The 19013-nt window shown below is 42.3% G+C and overlaps 1 protein-coding gene across 1 annotated transcript in view; it reads right to left on the reverse strand.

Moving 5' to 3' along the window:
• Positions 1–19013, reverse strand: part of LOC129709709 (cytoplasmic dynein 1 light intermediate chain 1-like) — a 56496-nt gene that overhangs the window by 22469 nt on the left and 15014 nt on the right. Inside the window, exons 4-7 of the mRNA XM_055656235.1 lie at positions 15379–15609; positions 6729–6898; positions 2382–2475; positions 728–863 (exon numbers count right to left, since the gene is read on the reverse strand). Of these exons, the coding sequence (XP_055512210.1) occupies positions 728–863; positions 2382–2475; positions 6729–6898; positions 15379–15609 (631 nt within the window). The remainder of the gene's footprint in view (positions 1–727; positions 864–2381; positions 2476–6728; positions 6899–15378; positions 15610–19013) is intronic.

Consider the following 19013-nt stretch of genomic DNA (forward strand, 5'->3'; position numbering starts at 1 on the left):
GAAGAAAGACTGGATAGACTTGGTTTATACTCTCTAGAATTTAGGAGATTGAGAGGGGATCTTATAGAAACTTACAAAATTCTTAAGGGGTTGGACAGGCTAGATGCAGGAAGATTGTTCCCGATGTTGAGGAAGTCCAGGACAAGGGTCACAGCTTAAGGATAAGGGGGAAATCCTTTAAAACCGAGATGAGAAGAACTTTTTTCACACAGACAGTGGTGAATCTCTGGAACTCTCTGCCACAGAGGGTAGTTGAGGCCAGTTCATTGGCTATATTTAAGAGGGAGTTAGATGTGGCCCTTGTGGCCAAGTGGATCAGAGGGTATGGAGAGAAGGCAGGTACGGGATACTGAGTTGGATGATCAGCCATGATCATATTGAATGGCGGTGGAGGCTCGAAGGGCCGAATGGCCTACTCCTGCACCTAATTTCTATGTTTCTAATGCTTATTTTTATAGGATCAACCATTATTACTCCACCATACAAACAATAAAAAAAAATGAGTGAGCCTGTGATAGAGCATGTAATATTAAGATGTTTAGCATACAATTAAATATGATGGCTCATTTAAAATACTACTCGAGTTAAAGAGGAGAAAATATATTTAAAAAACTGAAGCTAGAATTGAAATTTAAAAAATCAATTGGTAATAAACAAATGGAATGCTGTTTTACATTCACAATGCATTTGTGAGTAAAAATATGCTATAATTCAAAATCAAACTTACATAAATACTGCATCCTTTTCTACAACCAGCACCGGTGAATGGAACGGAAATCCATATAACTTATGGACAAGATACTTATACATTAAATCAATATTTTTATTTTCCTTTATTGAAGTATAAATAAGTGCAGCACCATCTAAAACATCCACATTAAGGAAGTTAACATAATAGCATCCCATGACATAGACACACTCAAAATATGGCAATTAAGTGTCTGGAATGTTGGTAGGCAGCTTCAAATTGCAAAGCTACTCACACAAATAGTAGCTCAGAACTTAGTGCAGCATGACATTGCACAGGCTGTGATTGGTTAGGTCGACCATCAGGACATTATTGAAAGAATTTCTCAGGGCAGTGTCTCAAAGCCCCTCCATGATCAACTGCTTCATAATTGACGTTCTTTCTGTTACAAGGTTTAGCGTAGGGATGTTCATTGATGATTCAATACTATTTATAATTCTTCAAACAAAGATAAATTGTCCATGCCTGCTTACAGCAAGGGAGTAATCAATGTCTCTGATAAGAGTAGCAGCAGTTGTCTGATCCTCTATTGAAGTCCTGGGGTATGATGAAGCCATCAGGGTACGTCACCTGGTGTTTGTTGATCATGGTTTGTTGTCCCTCCAGTGCTAGCAGAATGCCTGGCTGGGGCAGGATGTAGACTGCAGTCATGATGAGGGAGGTGAATTTCCTTGATAGGTAGCAGGGATGGGACTTCTCTGCTGTTCCACGTGGGGAGGGGAGGGGTGGAGAGAAGCAGGAATCGGACAAGACCGCCACTTCCAACTTCCACATAGAGCTTACTACAAGGATGTTGCTGCCGCCTATCCCGATCCATCCGGCCCCAACAGCACTTTACTTGAAGGATACTACAAGAGCAAAGGCAGATGGCCCTTAAATACTGACCTAGCTAACAAAGTTGATATCTAATAAATTACTAGTAAAATTATATACTTGTGGAGGAAGGAACTGCAGATGCTGGTTTACACTGAAGATACAAAATGCTGGAGTAACTCAGCAGGACAGGCAGCATCTCTGGATAGAAGGAATAGGTGACGTTTCAGGTCGAGATCATTCTTTAGAGTCTGAAGAAGGGTCTCGACCCGAAGCGTCACCCATTCCTTCTCTCCAGAGATGCTGCCTGTCCTGCTGAGTTACACCAGGATTTTGTCTATATACTTGAGAATGTGATTAAGAGGATGATAGCAGCCATTCTTAAAATTTAATTATTGCAGCCTCTAGCTAATGCTGATGTAATTTCCCAAGATAGGCCTTTAGTATGCTTTCTTCATTTAAAATTATTAAATTATGGTTTCTTAACCAATGTCCATGTTTTAAAACTACCAAATGGTGTCTGGAATTTTTCCAAACAGAGGTTTGGAATACATAATCGAATCCATTTTAGGTTTATACATTATGACATTTTTATTTAATCCCCTCCCCTCCCAATCCAAGTATCGTCTTCATTATAAAATGTACATGTTTTGACCCCAGAAGACATTTTAAACCATTAAATAACATTGTTGGACTAGATAGCTGTTTTTTGCTCGCTACTTAATTGAAAGCCAGTTCAAAATGTTATTTAAAAAATTGTTTTACTTAGATCGACAAATACTATTTGAGTGCACTCAGGCATGAAGATTGAAAAGGATACACTGTAGGCAAAATCTTCGAATGTGTGACTGAATGAAATCGAAGTGTTCATCTCTGTAATCATGTTCCTTTTCCAGTAGACTAATTGCATCACACTGCAGATACAAGATAAAATACACCCAACTGTTAAACTAGCTCTGTCGAGTATGAACTGGTAACTATTTTGAAAGGAGTTAAAATCGAGTGCCATTCATCTAGCCATTCCTTGAATTTGTTAACAGCTTAACAAATTATTTCTCTACCTTGAAAGAGACAGGATTCCAACAAAAAAAATGGCCGTACACGTTCTTGGAAGGCTATCCAGGCAATAATAACACAAGAGTGATATGTTAATGCTGAAGTATTCCAATGCCCTGAAGAGTGCATTTCACTTAATTGAATTATTTGCATCAAAAGGAGACTGAAAGCTCGGATGAAAGTATATTTGCAAATATTGAACAAGTTTTGATGTCATAAGCAAATATCAACTGCAAAATTAAAGCTTGACTTACTATTTTTCTGGGTTCTAGAGCATAATGTTTAATGTCAAGGTTCCAAACTAAAGGAACTATCCAAGAGAGCTTAAATTAATAGGTCGATTTAAGACCAGAATAATGTTTTAAACAAAATTGTTTTCTCTATGGTCCAACCTTCGGTCCTTTAACGTGTTCACTGCCCTGCTACTTCCCCTGCTGTTGCAGGGGAAAGTATCTCGGGAGGGGATAGTTTGGGTGGGAAGGAATGAGTGAACCAAGGAGTTGTGGAAGAAGTGCTACCTACTGAAAGCGGAAAGGGTTGTAGATGGGAAGATGGCATTAGTGGTGGGATCATATTACAGGTAGCTGAACTGTCAGTGAATAACATGTTGGATGCAGAGGCTGATAGGGTGCAAGGTAAGGAATTCTATCCTTGTTCTGTAGAGGGGTGTGCATTGGAGAACTGCAGGACACAGGAGGCATGGGTGAGGGATCCATCTCCAAAAGCAGGGGGAAACCACATTCACTTAAGAAAGAAGACATCTTGGATGTCTTGGGCTAGAAAGCTTCATCTTGGAAGCAGATGCAGCAGAGACAGAGAAATTGAGAGAAGGGGGAAGGGGGGGTATCCTTGCAAGAGGTGCAGTCAAGATAACTGTGGGAGTCAATGGGTTTATAATAGATCACAAATCACAAACTACAGACCAGCAACACCAATATCAGGATAGGAGAAATTCTCAAATCTACTATAAAAAAAGTTCAGTAGGAGAACATTTGTTAAACCTTATTGGACCTGGGTAAAGTCAGCATGGTTTAGGAAAGGGAAATCAGGCTTAACAAACCTAATGGTTCTTTTTAGGATCTCCGTTATTCATGAAGGATATGGGCACAGATTTCATGCCTATGCCCAATCATACTCTAAAGCATTAACATGTATTATAAGCATTAAACTTTCAAATGCTTCTAAGCAGTGGTATTTAAAATAAGATACATCTGTACATACATTGAGTGGTTCCTCAATGTGTACATGTATACATAAATTAGTTTGAAAGCATTCAATATGGGAACTTGGGCAAGTATGCGGAGAGCAAATCGGCAGTTAACGAGTAAAATAGATAAGGGAGAGGCGACTTACTTGATACATTGGACTTTCATAAAGTCCCACAAAAGAGATTAGTGTGCCAAATTAAAGTTTGCAGAATTGACATGAATTGAAAATTGGTGGAATGGCTACCAATCTCAAACTGGTCATCTGAATTGTGATAAATTAGGAAAAGGGAAGGCTCAACTAGATCTGGATGATCTTGTACATCAGTAGCTGAAAGCATACATTCAGATCAGCAAACCGTTTGGTAGCCATCATTGCAAGACAGCCACTCTACCGTGCTTTGAGGACATGAGTCAGAATATCTTGCTGCACATGAACTGAGACTTGATGAGATTCCATATGGAGTTGCGCTAGCAGCTTTTATTTCCTTATTTGACATGGAAGGAATACAATAGAGGCTTACTAGATTGATTCCTGCTATGACACGATCGACATAAAGGAAGAATTGGGTTGGTTAGGCTTACACTCAATGCAGTTCAGAATTAGAGGTAATTGTATAAAAACCTATAACATTTCTAACAGAATTTGCCAGAATAGATACAGTATATGTATGGCTAGAAAGTCCAGAATGACTAAAAGTTTCAATAGGTTTATAAAAAGGAAAAGATTAGTGAAGACGAATGTAGGTCCCTTACAGTCAGAGACAGGTGAATTTATAATTGGAAATAAGGAAATGGCATAACAGTTAAACGAGTACTTTGGTTCTGTCTTCACTAAGGAAGACACAAACAATCTCCCGGAAATACTAGGGGACCAAGGATCTAGTGGGAGGGAGGACCTGAAAGGAATCCACATTAGTCAGAAAATGGTGATAGGTAAACTGTTGGGACTGAAGGCAGATAAATCCCCAGGGCCAGATGGTCTGCATCCCAGAGTACTCAAGGAGTTGGCCCAAGTAATAATGGATGCATTGGTGATCATTTTCCAATGTTCTCTTGACTCTGGATCAATTCCAGTGGATTGGAGTGTAGCCAATGTAACTCCACTTTTTAACAAAGGAGGGAGAGAGAAAAACGGGAAATTATAGACCAGTTAGCTTTACATCGGTAGTGGTGAAGACACTGGAGTCGATTATTAAAGATGTTATAGCAGTGCATTTGGAAAGCAGTGATGGGATCGGTCAGTCAGCATGGATTCATGAAGGGGAAATCGTGCTTGACTAATCTTTTGGAATTGTTTGAGGATGTAACATGTAGAATGGATTAGGGAGAGCCAGTGGATGTGGTGTATCTGGACTTTAAGAAAGCCTTTGACAAAGTCCCACACAAGAAGTTAATGTGCAAAATTAGAGCGCATGGTATTGGGGGTAGGGTATTGACAAGGATAGAGAACTGGTTGGCAGGCAGGAAGCAAAGAGTAGGAATTACGGATCCTTTTCAGAATGACAGGCAGCGACAAGGCTCTGTGCTGGGACCCCAGTTGTTTACAATATATATTAATGATTTAGACAAGGGAATTAAACGTAACATCTCTAAGTTTGAGGATGACGCAAAGCTGGGTGGCAGTGTGAGCTGCGAGGAGGATGCTATGAGACTGCAGGGTGACTTGAACAGGTTGGGTGAATGGGCAGAACCATGGCAGATGCAGTATAATGCAGATAAATGTGAGGTTATCCTCTTTGTTGACAAGAACAGGAAGGCAGATTATTATCTGAATGGTGTCAGATTAGGAGAAGGTGAGATGCAACGAGTCCTGGGTGTGCTTGTACATCAGTCACTGAAAGTAAACATGCAGGTACAGCAGGCAGTGAAGAAAGCTAATGGCATGTTGGTCTTCATTACGAGAGGATTTGATTTTGGGAACAGGGAGGTCCTACTGCAGTTGTACAGGGCCTTTGTGAGGCCGCACCTGGAGTATTGTGTGCAATTTTGGTCTCCTAATTTGAGGAAGGACATTATTGCTATTGAGGGAGTGCAGTATACCTAATGGCCCACTCCTGCACTTATTTTTTATGCTTCTATGAAGAGTCACAACTTTGAGACAAGGAATGTCATTTGGAACCAAAATCAGGAGAGATTTCTTCAGAAAACGGTGAACTTGTGGAATTCACCTTCTTAGAAGCCGTTGTTAAATATATTCCTGAAGGAGTAGGTATATTTTTTAAAGCTAGAGGATTCAAGGGCTATGGAGAGAAAGATTGTGGGACTGATGTGGATGAACAGCCATGATTATGTTGAATAATTGGACAGACCAAAGGGCTAAGTAGTTCATTGTTGTTCATGTTTATTTATGGCCAAAGTGAAAATTATAGTTTTCATCAGAATTTAATATTTTAGAAAATACATGCAAGCTTGAAAATAAATGTGTGAATAAAAATATTGCGTTTTGCAACAGGCTTGAAAAGTTCAGATTAATCTATTTTTATATATGTTAATAACGTTATCATCGGTTTCCATAGAAAGCAGACCGGGTTGTGTTACATCTTATTTTGGTTTCCCAAGGTTGTATTTAACGTGGTTGTATTAAAATGTAGCTGGAGGAAATGCAAGGAACTGCAGATGAAGGTGCAAAAAAAGACAAAGTGCTGGAGTAACTCAGCAGGTCAGGCAGCATCTCTGGAGATTGTGGATAGGTGATGTTTCAGGTTGAGACCTTTCTTCAGACTGAACTCTAATATTTTGTCTTTTTTTGTAAACCAGCATCTGCAGTTCCTCACCCCCTTCAATCTGAAGCACTCTTTACATGCAAGTATTTCCTCAAGTCAAAATGTTTCAGTTGGAAAAAGGACCAGCTCTGTAAGTTACTCAAGTTAATATTTATCAGGTGAATATTTTCATGGACATACCTTGGTGCAAACTACTAGTACTGGAATGCCAAGATTATGCGTAAGTGTATTCGTGCCCAGAGGCAAGACCACACTTTCTTCATTTGTTTCTTGTGAAACCATACTTCTTCTCTGTGGAGATACTGGTGTTTCTTTATCTGGCTCTTCGTATTCTTGAAACTGTCTCACTACTGTAAATGGAACAAGAAATGGGAAGTAAATAAATTATCAGGCACCAAATTAGTACCATCTTTTATTTCTCATTTTACATGATACAGTAGGCCATTCAGCCCATTAACTCTATGCCGACTCACAAAGCATTTAAATCTCCCTTCCCTGTAATCCATCTTCTGCTTACATGCCCCTCAACACAACTCTGATTTTGCTGCATATAAAAGGTTTCACATTGAGACTTACCTCAGTGCTGTTGATGCAGTTTTTTCATTGATCAAGTTAAAGTACTGGTGTCAAGTAGATTAATAAAACATTAATAGACCAAATGAGAAGTAGCTATAACAAAAAAGGTTCCTCCTATAATAGCATTTCATGAATTCTAACTATATTTTCCTCTGAACTTTTCTCAAAATCTATCAGTGTTATCATATACACTTCACCATTCTTGTACCAAAGAATAACATGAATAGTGTTCTGTCTGTTAGAGAAGGGAAAGGCAACAAATCCTCAGAACCCAATTACCTGAATGGCACGTATTGAAAGAGGTGGATATGGAGATAATGGATGCACTGCTTGTCATCTTCCAAAATTCCACTGATTTAGAATAGTTCCAACACACTGGAAGGTAGCAGATGCAACCACTACTTCAAAAAAAGTGATGAGAGTGAAATGTAGGCATTTAGAAAACATCGTGTCTTGACAAAGTCAACATGGGTGTGTATAAGGAGGAAATCATGTTTGATAAATCTGTTAAAATAATTTGAGCCTGTAACAAGGCGAACAGATAAGGCCAAATTAGTTTATTATAGTGTACTTTCAGGCAGCTTTCACTATGGTAACACTCATGAGATTATTACACAGCATTGGAAGCATTACACTGCTGTTAATACAGGTGCACAACCTTTTATCCGAAAGCCTTGGGACCAGACACTTCTCGGATTTCGGGATTTTTCGGTTTTCTGAACAGAAGGTTTTTAGCGTAGATTTTAACATGTGGCTCAGTGGTAGAGTGCTCGGCTCTTGGCCGCAAGGTCGCGAGTTTGCGCCTCGATCCTGGCAGTTACCCGGTCAGGGCCGGCCTTTAGCCGATAGGACCTATTTCTCCCAATTGGGCCCCGCGCCTAAGGGAGCCCCGCGCTAGAGTAATCAAATCAATTGGAGCAAAGATCTTATAGCGCGCAAGCTGGTCCACTCCTGCGAAATACAATGAACTGACGTGTAGTCCGCACCGGAGCGTAACCTCCGTCATTTCAGTAACCCCGACCCGACTTCAGTTATGCCTCTCGCAGCGTTGCGGGGGAACAGTTTAGGTGTTGTTAAATGTTTTAAATGTTTTTTATCACTTCCTTTTTAAACGGCACATGCCTTGTACTTTTTAAACGGCACATACTGCAGATGCTGATTAAACCAAAGACAGACACAAAAGGCTGGAGTAAATCAGCGGATCAGGCTGCATCTCTGATGAGGAATACGTGATAATAGGAGGAAATAAGTGATATTTCGGGTCGACTTTTTCAATAGCTGCCATGAGGGGAGAAGCGCCGGCACCAAGAGCGAGCGAAAGCGTGGAAAGATGGACGAAAGCAACGTTCATAGAGTGGCGTTGGTAGACATTTCGGGTCGAGACCCTTCTTCAGACTGATAGTCAAGGGAAAGGGAAACGGGAGATATCGACATATCTTCCATTCACTTGTCCTTAGTACCGACTATAGCTATTGCTCCTCTTGGCGGTGCTGGCTCGAAGGGCCGAATGGCCTACTCCTGCACCTATTTTTTCCTAGAAAATTAATGTGCAAGTACAAGGAGCAAATAGGAAGGCACACAGTACATTGGCCTTCACTGCCCACCCCGAATATATGGGTCTTCAGTGATATCAATTTGAATACATGGATTGACTCGGATTTTCCTAAAAGAAAGGATATTTTTGCAACAGTGGGAGTGCAATAAAGATTTGTCAGGTTGATCGGAATTGTGGGGTTCTCTTATGAGGAGAGATTAAACAGACTGGCCCTCTACTTTGAGTTTAGGTGTAACGTTATCTTATTGAAATATTACAATTTCCCATGGAATTGATAAAATTGATGTTTTCCCTGTCTGGAACCAAGGGTCAATGTCTCAAAAGAAGTCTTGACCATTCAGGACATGGATGAGAATATATTTCTTCGCCCAGAGGATAGCAGATCTTTGGAATTCTCTAAACAAGAAGGTCTATTGATCGACAGTCTCAGTGAGTATAAAGATATTTTTAAATATCAAGAGAATCACAGGTTACCAGGAAAGACAATGACAATGATCAATCGTGATTCCCCTAATTGGTAGTGCAGATATTAACCTTGTGATCATTTAGTTTCATAAGCTCATGTGATAGGAGCAGAATCAGGCCATTCGGCCCATCGTCTACTCCACCATTCAATCATGGCTGATCTATCTCTCCCTCCTAACCCCATTCTCCTCTCTTTTCCCCATAACCCCTGACACCCGTACTTATCAAGAAATTATCTATCTCTGCCTTAAAAATATCCATTGACGGCCTTCACAGCCTTCTATGGCAAATAATTCTACAGGTTCACCATCCTCTAATTAAAGCAATTCCTCCTCATCTCCTTCTTAAAGGAACGTCCTTTAATTCTGAGGACCTCTTAGACTCTCCCACGTGGAAATATTAAACAATGATCAATTAATGATTTGGTGAGGGAAGTGGGGATTATGGAGGGATGGTGCTATTGGTAGAAATGGGGGTCAGGAGGATGATTGTTCGGGAAACTTCAGAGGGATCCAACAGAAAGGTTGAAACAGCTTCTAATGTGTAATGATAAGCAGTGCATGCAAACATTACTTTCCTTGGCTTGATAAACTGCTTCATGAAATCATGTGGTGAACTTGGCAAGAAGCAAGGAAATGTGACTCTTCCAGCAATCTATTTTTTGTTCATAACAAATTTAAAATTTGGGTGGCATTGTGGCACAGCTTATAGAGCTGGAGCTGCTATAGAAGACATTGTGGCACAGCTTATAGAGCTGCTATAGAAGACATTGTGGCACAGCTTATAGAGCTGCTATAGAAGACATTGTGGCACAGATAGAGCTGCTATAGAAGACATCGTGGCACAGCTTATAGAGCTGCTATAGAAGACATTGTGGCACAGCTTATAGAGCTGGAGCTGCTATAGAAGGCATTGCGGCACAGCCTATAGAGCTGCTATAGAAGACATTGTGGCACAGCTTATAGAGCTGCTATAGAAGGCATCATGGCACAGCTTATAGAGCTGCTATAGAAGACATTGTGGCACAGCTTATAGAGCTGCTATAGAAGACATTGTGGCACAGCTCACAGCGCCAGCGTCCCAGGTTCAATCCTGACCTTAACTGCAGTCTGTATTGTGATTGCACATTCTCCTTATGACCACATGGGTTTCCTCCGGGTGCTCTGGTTTCTTCCCACATTCCAATGACATGTGGGCTAATTGGCCTCTGTAAATGACCCCAGGTGTGTAGAGAGTGGATGGGAAAGTAGAATAACCTGGAACAGGTGTGAATGGGTGATTAATGGTCGGCATGGTCTCGGTGGGCTGAAAGGCTTGTTTCCACGCTGGATTTACTTATGTTACATCTGTTATTTCTAATCTCATTCTTCTACAATATGGGTACTTTCCAAAACAAAGTAATCAGTTTGCAACCAAATTATGTTGTGGTTTATTTTAAGAATATACAAAAGCAGTAGGCCACTGAAACCCTCAAGCCTTTTCTGCTATTCAATAAAACAATGGGCGATCTGATTATAACCTCAGTTCTGGATGCAGATGCAGTTAAGACTGCAAATGGTACGTGGCCTTCAGTGTAAGAGGTTTTGCACGCAGGAACAAGGATGTCTTCTACAGGGCATTGATAAGACGCACACAAAGTACTGCGTGCAGTTTTGATTTATTTTCCTACAATGGTGGCGCAGTGGTAGAGTCACTGCCTTACAGTGCTGGAGACCCGGGTTCGATCCCGACTAGGGATGCTTGTCTGTATGGAGTCTGTGCGTTCTCCCCGTGACCTGCGTGAGTTTTCTCTAAGATCTTCGGTTTCCTCCCACACTCCAAAGACGTACAGGTATGTAGGTAAATTGGCTTGGTAAATGTAAAAATTGTGTAGGATAGTGTTAATATGCGGGGGTCGCTGGTTGGCGCAGACCCTGTTTCTCCAAACTAAACTAAAAAAAAGAACATATTTACTATGAAGAAAGTTGAATGAAAATTCACTTAATTGATTCCTGGGACAGCAGTACTGTTGTATGGAGAGATTGGGTTGACTATTCATTACAGTTTAAACGAACGAGAGGGGATTTTATTAAAATACAAATTGAAAATTCATACAGGTCTCAACAGACTGGATTTTAGGAGGATATTTCATCTGGCTGTGTGTCTAAAACAAGGGTCACAGTGTCAGGATTCGCAGCAAGGCATTTAGGATTGAGATGAAAATTTGCTTCACAGTGCACTGTGCATCTGGGAGATTTTCTTTTACAAGTGGAATATGAATATATTTAAGATAGCAGATACAATTTGAGACTCAAAGGATATCAAGGAGTATGAAAATCAAGGAACATGGTATTAAGACATAGGATCAGAGAGAATTGTTTTTAATAGCAGAGCAAGGTCAAAGGCTGAGTGGCTGACTTGCTCCTTTCTTTCAAGAGCTTACAATCCTCACGATGAAAAGAAAATCAATTTCAGCTAATTTAAATTGTAGATCCTATTTCTAGATTCTTTCAAAAAAAATATCCTCCCCACATTCACCCTGACCCGAGGCCGCAGGATCTCGCACAATTCAAGGAAAATCGGCTTTCTGAACATCAGTGGATGTATGATTAGCCTTCCAATTGCCTTCCAGTGGCGGCGCTGTTGAACGGCTGTGGCTCGCCTGCAGTCCGTCTGTTTTTACTTTTTTGTTTTAGTTAAATTTTAGTTTATTAGGTTGTGTTACGTGTGTTGGGGGGGGGGGGGGGGGGGGGGGTGAAAACATGGTTTTCTGTTTTTCCTTCGGGGGAATGCGACTCTTTCTGTTGTATCCCCCCTTCTCTGCCTCCGTATGCGGTGAGGCCTAATGGCGGAGCTGGCGGCCTCCAACTGCAACCGACCTCGAGGCTCCAGAAGCAGTGCCACCCAGGACTTACAACGCGAGGCTGGCCGAATTCGGATCTGTGGCAGCGTTCCGGTGGCAGCGGCATGACTCGGGGCTGAGGTAGTGTTCCGGTGGCAGCGACCCGACTCGGGGCTGAGGCGGCGTTCCGGTGGCAGTGACCCATCTCGGGGCTGAGGTGATGCTCCGGTGGCGGTGGCACGACTCGGGGCTGAGGCGGCGTTCCGGTGGCGGCGGCACGACTCGGGGCTGAGGTAGTGTTCCGGTGGCAGTGACCCTACTCGGGGCTGAGGCGATGCTCCGGTGGCGGTGGCACGACTCGGGGCTGAGGCGGCGTTCCGGTGGCAGTGACCCTACTCGGGGTTGAGGCGGCGTTCCGGTGGCGGCGGCACGACTCGGGGCTGAGACGGTGCTCCGGTGGCGGTGGCACGACTCGGTGCTGAGACGGCATTCCGGCGGCGGCGACCCGATTCCGGGGCTCGGCCGCGAGCCAGTGGACGACATCGTCGGGAACTAGCAGGCCACAGGTTGGTGACCTGTTTTTACGGAGCTCCCGCGGCAACAGCTGCGTCCCCTGGACTGAAGGGCGGCATCTTCGACCACCCCGGGCCGCGGAGCTTGAACCGGCCCGTTCGCGGAGCTCAGTTGAGCTGCGGGACTGACTTACCATCGCCCGGTGGGGTAACAACATCGGTGGCCTGGATCGCCTCAGCGCAGAGGGAGAATAAGGAGGGGAAGAGACAGTGACTTTAAGACTTTTGCCTCCATCACAGTGAGGAGGTGCCTGGTGGTGGATGTTAATTTGTGTTTATTGTGTGTTTTGTTGTTTATTATGACTGCAGGCAACGAAAGTTCGTTCAGACCAAAAGGTCTGAATAACAAATAAGGGAATCTAATCTAATCTAACCTAATTAATTATGTCGGATAATCCACACATTCCATATATTAGTCTTGAAAACTTTTTCTGAACTGCAGTAACTTCCAATCTAACATCACAAGAGCAATATTGCATTTTGTAATCCAGACGTGGACGCAATAATACCCTATTGCACTGAAGCATAAGCTTGCTACCTTTGTATTCAATTCCCCTTGCAGAAAAGAAAATTTTGCTGCTTTCCTAATATTCTATGGCTTTGGGAACGGTTACTATCATAATCATACTTTATTAACCAAGTTTTGCAACATACGAGGAACATACGATGAAGTCTTGACCAGAGCAGACTGAGGGGAACCACTAGAAGCATTATATTTGACAATTAAAAGTCATTTGGCAAGCTGCTTCATAAAAGGTTATGTTGGATAACACATTGCCATGGTCACAGCAAACAGAGTAAATATAGTGGGATCATTTTCAGGTTGGCAACCTAGGACCTAATGCTGTACACAGGAGCTGCGACATATGTTAATAACTTGGCAGACGGAAGCAAATATCAGCAACCAAATTTGTAGATGATGTAAGTAATGCACAGCATACAAATAGTTCACAGAAAGATATTGGCAGGTTTGGAAAGTGAGCTAAAAGTTGGCAAATGAAGCCAAATACATTCTCGCAAAACTTCATTAATCTTACCCGATTACCGTGTTTCCTGGCAATTAAAACGCATCCGTATTGTGAGTTGATAAAGTTTGACAAAAGGCTGGGGGGGGGGACAGGATCAAGGGTTTGGTTTAGTCAGTAGAAAAGAAGATGTGAAACTCCTTCAGGGGGGGGGGGGAAGGGCGAGAGGGGGGAGAGAGAGAGAGAGAGAGAGAGTGAGAAAGAGCAGCCAGCCTTCCGCCCAGTAACTACATGCCAACCACCTCCTCCACTGGTTGCACCTGTGCCAAAGGACACCGTGGCTGGCTGGCGGGCCGCAAGAAGGTGGCAGCCAGTCGAGCTACTTCCCGGCCACAATACGGTGGCTCTGTGCCCGCAGCGCCGCGCGAGTCAGTTGCTGCCATGATCCCCGACCCCCTCCTTCCCAACGCTCCTGCCCTCCCCGCAACTTTACCCTTGGCTGCCCAGCCAAGTTTGCAACTTTGTGCAGCCCAGGCCATGCTGACCCGGGCCAGACTCCCCACACACTGTGGAAAGGAACTCTCCACCGCCCCCAGCTGCGTTGTCCTTTTACAGCCACTTCCCACTTCACACAGTTGACAGTTCCATGTTCGAAGGCGTGGCAGGTTCCACGGAGCAGTCGCCTCGAGAGTGGCATTGCTCAGCCTAACCTTCAGCCTCCAAGATGCAGGTAAATTTTCGGGCCTTATTTTCGAGCAAAAAATAGCGTCTTGGATGCCGGGAAATACGGTACTTTGACTGTTTGCAACTGCCCTGCTGCAGCATCTTTAAAAAAATGTTTAACAGATGTCAAGCTAACTGACATAGCATCCTGTTTTTGGTTTGCCATACTTTTGAATAAATTCGGTACTTCCCAATCCAATGGGATCTTCATCTAAACAAGGGAACATTGGAAAATTAAAATCAATGCCAGTGTGACAAAATCTGCTATGATCTGAAGTGTGTATTAATGATCATTTGCAAAGAATTGTAAAACAACTTTGAACTTGAGGTACTTAGAAGCCAACTGAATCCTTTTTTCCTCAAAAGTTAAAATGCATATTGGATATATATGTAGGTAATGTTCATTCTGCAATGTCAATACCATAGACATCATATTTCATTATCACTAATTCAAGACTCGATCTTTCTGACCCAAATTAAAATGCATCTTGTAATGCCATCAAAATAGCACATGTAATTTTCTTGTTTAACTTACAGCTGATCTAAACATTTTAGTTCTCAAGCATTGATATATTATATAAATACTGAAAACAACAGGCAAAATACACCACGTGTAGGAAGGAACTGAAGATGCTGGTCTAAACCGAAGATAGACACAAAAAATCTGGAGCAACTCAGCGGGTCAGGCTGCATCACTGCAGAAAAGGAATATGTGACGTTTCGGGTCACGACCCTGCTTCAGAATCTGAGTCGGAAGAAATGTCTCGATCCGCAACGTCACCCATTCCTTTTCTCCAGAGATGCTGTCTGACCCGCTGAGTTACTCCAGCTTTTTGTGTCTAGGGGCAAAATACACCCTCAGCTAGTTTATTTTGAACCCCTCAAGATAAACAAAGTAGCATTTGTTTCCTGGTTTCCAATTTTAATTCAATGGGAGAAGAGAATACAGTTTTAAAAATACAGAGAAAAACACATCCTGCTGCCACACTTTGTTGTAATTACTCTAAAATGCTTATCTATTATAGAATATACAGCTCTTTGTGAATTTGATTTAAATTTTTACACAATAGCTAGAGGATTTTAAAAGTGTCAGTCAGTAATCAATTATCATATCCCCTCCATTATATCGATGCTCATTCAGCACAGTACTTACAATTCTGTTCCATTTCTTTCATTTCCTCTGGTGGTATTTTTAATTTGTCAATGTATTCTTGAACAACATTGGTCCATTTCTGTAACGAATCCATGACCATCCAAGGCCGAGACATGTCCACCACCAACATGAGCAGAGTGTCTTTTATGTTGTCGGTGGTAACTGCAAACTTCAGGAGACCCTTGTGATAAGTGTCACCATCCAAGATCCAAACATTGCAGCGAGTGTGATCTGTTAAACCAAAATTCCACAAGGTGGAAAATAAGTAGTAACTTTTCCTTACTCTCTCATCACAAAGTGACACACTATTCAGTCCTGTTCAGAAAATCTGACAGAATATTTCAGGTACTCAGAAGAGAAACATTAATTAACCCTGTAGTTTAACAGCTATTTCAGGATTTCCTCCCAATTCAAACTGTGTTAATTGCACAGAATGTACCTATCTTCTTATAAACACATCCTTCTCCTCAGCAAGTTCATCTGAAATGTTCAGAAAAGCAAGGACAATAGAATGCCCCAAAATTATAGGAACCAAGGAGATGTGCTCCAAATACCTCAGGGAAAATAAAAGACATTAGACATAATAGCTCAACAAAATACACAATGATTTGACAAAATAAAATATTGGACAATAGACAATAGGTGCAGGAGTAGGCCATTCGGCCCATTCGAACCAGCACCACCATTCACTGTGATCATGGCTGATCATCCACATTCAGTATCCCATTCCTGCCTTCTCACCATATCCCCCGACTCTGAATTCTTTAAGAGCTCTCTCTTGAAAGCATCCAGAGAATTGGCCTCCACTGCCTTCTGAGGCAGAGGAGATTCACAACTCTGGGTAAAAAAGTTTTTCCTCATCTCCATTCTAAATGGCCTACCCCTTATTCTTAAACATTTGCCCCGGTTATGGACTCCCCCAACATCGGGAAAATGTTTCCTGCCTCTAGCATGTCCAATCCCATCATAATCTTATATGCTTCAATAAGATGCCCTCGTCCTTCTAAATTCCAGAGTATACGAGCCCAGCCGCTCCATTCTATCAACATATGACAGTCCCGCCATCCCGGGAATTAACCTTGTGAACCTACGTTGCACTCCCTCAATAGCAAGGATGTCCTTCCTCAAATCTGGTGACCAAAACTGCACACAATACTCCAAGTGTGGCCCTGTACAACTGCAGAAGGACCTCTTTGCTCCTATACTCAACTCCTCTTGTTGTGAAGGCCAACATGCCACTAGCCTTTTTCACTGCCTGCTGTATCTGCATGCTTACTTTCAGTGAGTGAACAAGGAACCCCCAGATCTCTTTGTCCTTCCCCTTTTCCTAACTTGACACCATTCAGATAATAATCTGCCTTCCTGTATTTGCTACCAAAGTGGATAACCTCACATTTATCCACATTAAACTGCATCTGCCATGCATCATCTCACTCACCCAACCTGTCCAAGTCACCCTGCATCCTCCACACAGTTCACACTGCCACCCAGGTTTGTGTCATCTGCAAATTTGCTGATGTTATTTTGAATCCCTTCATCTAAATCATTGATGTATATTGTAAATAGCTGCGGTCCCAGCACCGAGCCTTACGGTAAATAGCTGCGGTCCCAGCACCAAGCCTTGCACTAGTCACTGCCTGCCATTCTGAAAGGGACCCGCTAATCCCTACTCTTTGTTTCCTGTCAGCCAACCATTTTCTATCCATGTCAGTATCCTACCCCCAATACCATGTTCTCAAATTTTGCCCACGAATCTCCTACGTGGGACATTATCAAATGCTTTCTGAAAGTCCAGGTACACTACATCCACTGGCTCTCCCTTGTCCATTTTCATCGTTACATCCTCAAAAAATTCCAGATTAGTCAAGCATGATTTCCCCATCGTAAATCCATGCTGCCTTGGACAGATCCTGTTACTGCTTTCCAAATGTGCCGCTATTTCATCTTTTATAATTGACTGCAGCATCTTCCCCACCACCGATGTCAGACTAACTGGTCTATAATTCCGTTTTCTCTCTCCCGCCTTTCTTAAAAATTGAGATAACATTAGCTACTATCCAATCCTGAATCTAAAGAACATTGGAAAATTATCACCAATGCGTCCACGATTTCTAGAGCCACTTCTTTAAGTACCCTGGGATGCAGACCATCAGGCCCTGGGGATTTATCAGCCTTCAGTCCCATCAGTCTACCCAACACCATTTCCTGCCGAATGGGAATTTCCTTCAGTTCCTCCGTCACCCTAGATCCTCTGGCCACTAGTACATTAGGGAAATTGTTTGTGTCTTTCTTAGTGAAGACGGATCCAAAGTACCTATTCAACTCATCTGACATTTCCTTATTCCCCATATAAATTCACCTGTTTCAGTCCCCAAGAGTCCAACTTTGGTCTTAACTAATTTTTTCCTCTTCACATACCTAAAGAAGCTTTTACTATCCTCCTTTATATTCTTGGCTAGCTTACCTTCGTACCTCATCTTTTCTCCCCATATTGCCTTTTTAGTTATCTTCTGTTGCTCTTTAAAAGTTACCCAATCCTCTGGCTTCCTGCTCATCTTTGCTATGTTATACTTCTCTTTTATTTTTATACTGTCCTGGACTTTCCTTTGTCAGCCACGGTTGCACCTTTATTCCCATTGAACTTTTATTCCTCTTTGGAATGAACTGATACTGCACCTTCTGTATTATTCCTAGAAATACCTGCCATTGTTGTTCCACTGTCACCCCTGCTAGGATATCTTTCCAGTCAACTTTGGCCAGCTCCTCCCTCGTGGCTCCATAGTCCCCTTTGTTCAACAGTAATACTGACACTTCTGATTTTCCCTTCTTCCTCTGAAATTGTAGATTAAAACTCATCATAATATGGTCACTACCTCCTAATGGCTCCTTTGCCTCGAGTTCCCTTATCAAATCCGGTTCAATACACAACACTAAATCCAGAATTGCCTTCTCCCTGGTTGGCTCCAGTACAAGCTGCTCTAAGACCTGCATGTTGAAATCTCCTATAACAACCGTAGCATTACCTTTGCGACATGTCAATTTTAACTCTTGATTCAACTCTCACCCTATATCCAGGCTACTGTTTAGGGACCTGTAGATAACTCCCATTGTGGTATTTTTACCCTTATATCCTCTCTTATATAAAGGTGCCCAAATTACAGGACATCATACAGATGACAAAGCGACAAAAATAAATATCCCCATCTGGAATCTGGCTTCCACTTCTTAGTAGCTGTATGATACAGTATTTTTGGTGGACAAGAATGTTAGTAGCAGATAGAGGAACTGATGCAGAACAATGGAATATTGCCAAGACGTAGCATGCTAAAAAAAAACCAGAGGGAACAGAGGATGCACCGGATAATGGTCAATGTCACACATGTCAGGGCAACCTTCGAGAGTGAACCAGTGAAAAGCAACTGGCCAGAATGGAGTTCCCAGCCATGTCTCCAGACCCTGCACAGACCAGTTGACAGATGTATTCATGGACATCTTTAACCTTTGCCTCCTACATTCCAAGATGCCCACATGCTTTAAGAGGACTTCTATAATTCATTACTGACGCCAAAGGAAAGCAACGTAAAATGCCTTAATAATTACCATCTTGTGACATTGATATGAACCATCATGGTGCT

This window comes from Leucoraja erinacea, chromosome 2 (genome assembly GCF_028641065.1).
Source record: "Leucoraja erinacea ecotype New England chromosome 2, Leri_hhj_1, whole genome shotgun sequence".
NCBI classification, from domain to species: domain Eukaryota; kingdom Metazoa; phylum Chordata; class Chondrichthyes; order Rajiformes; family Rajidae; genus Leucoraja; species Leucoraja erinaceus.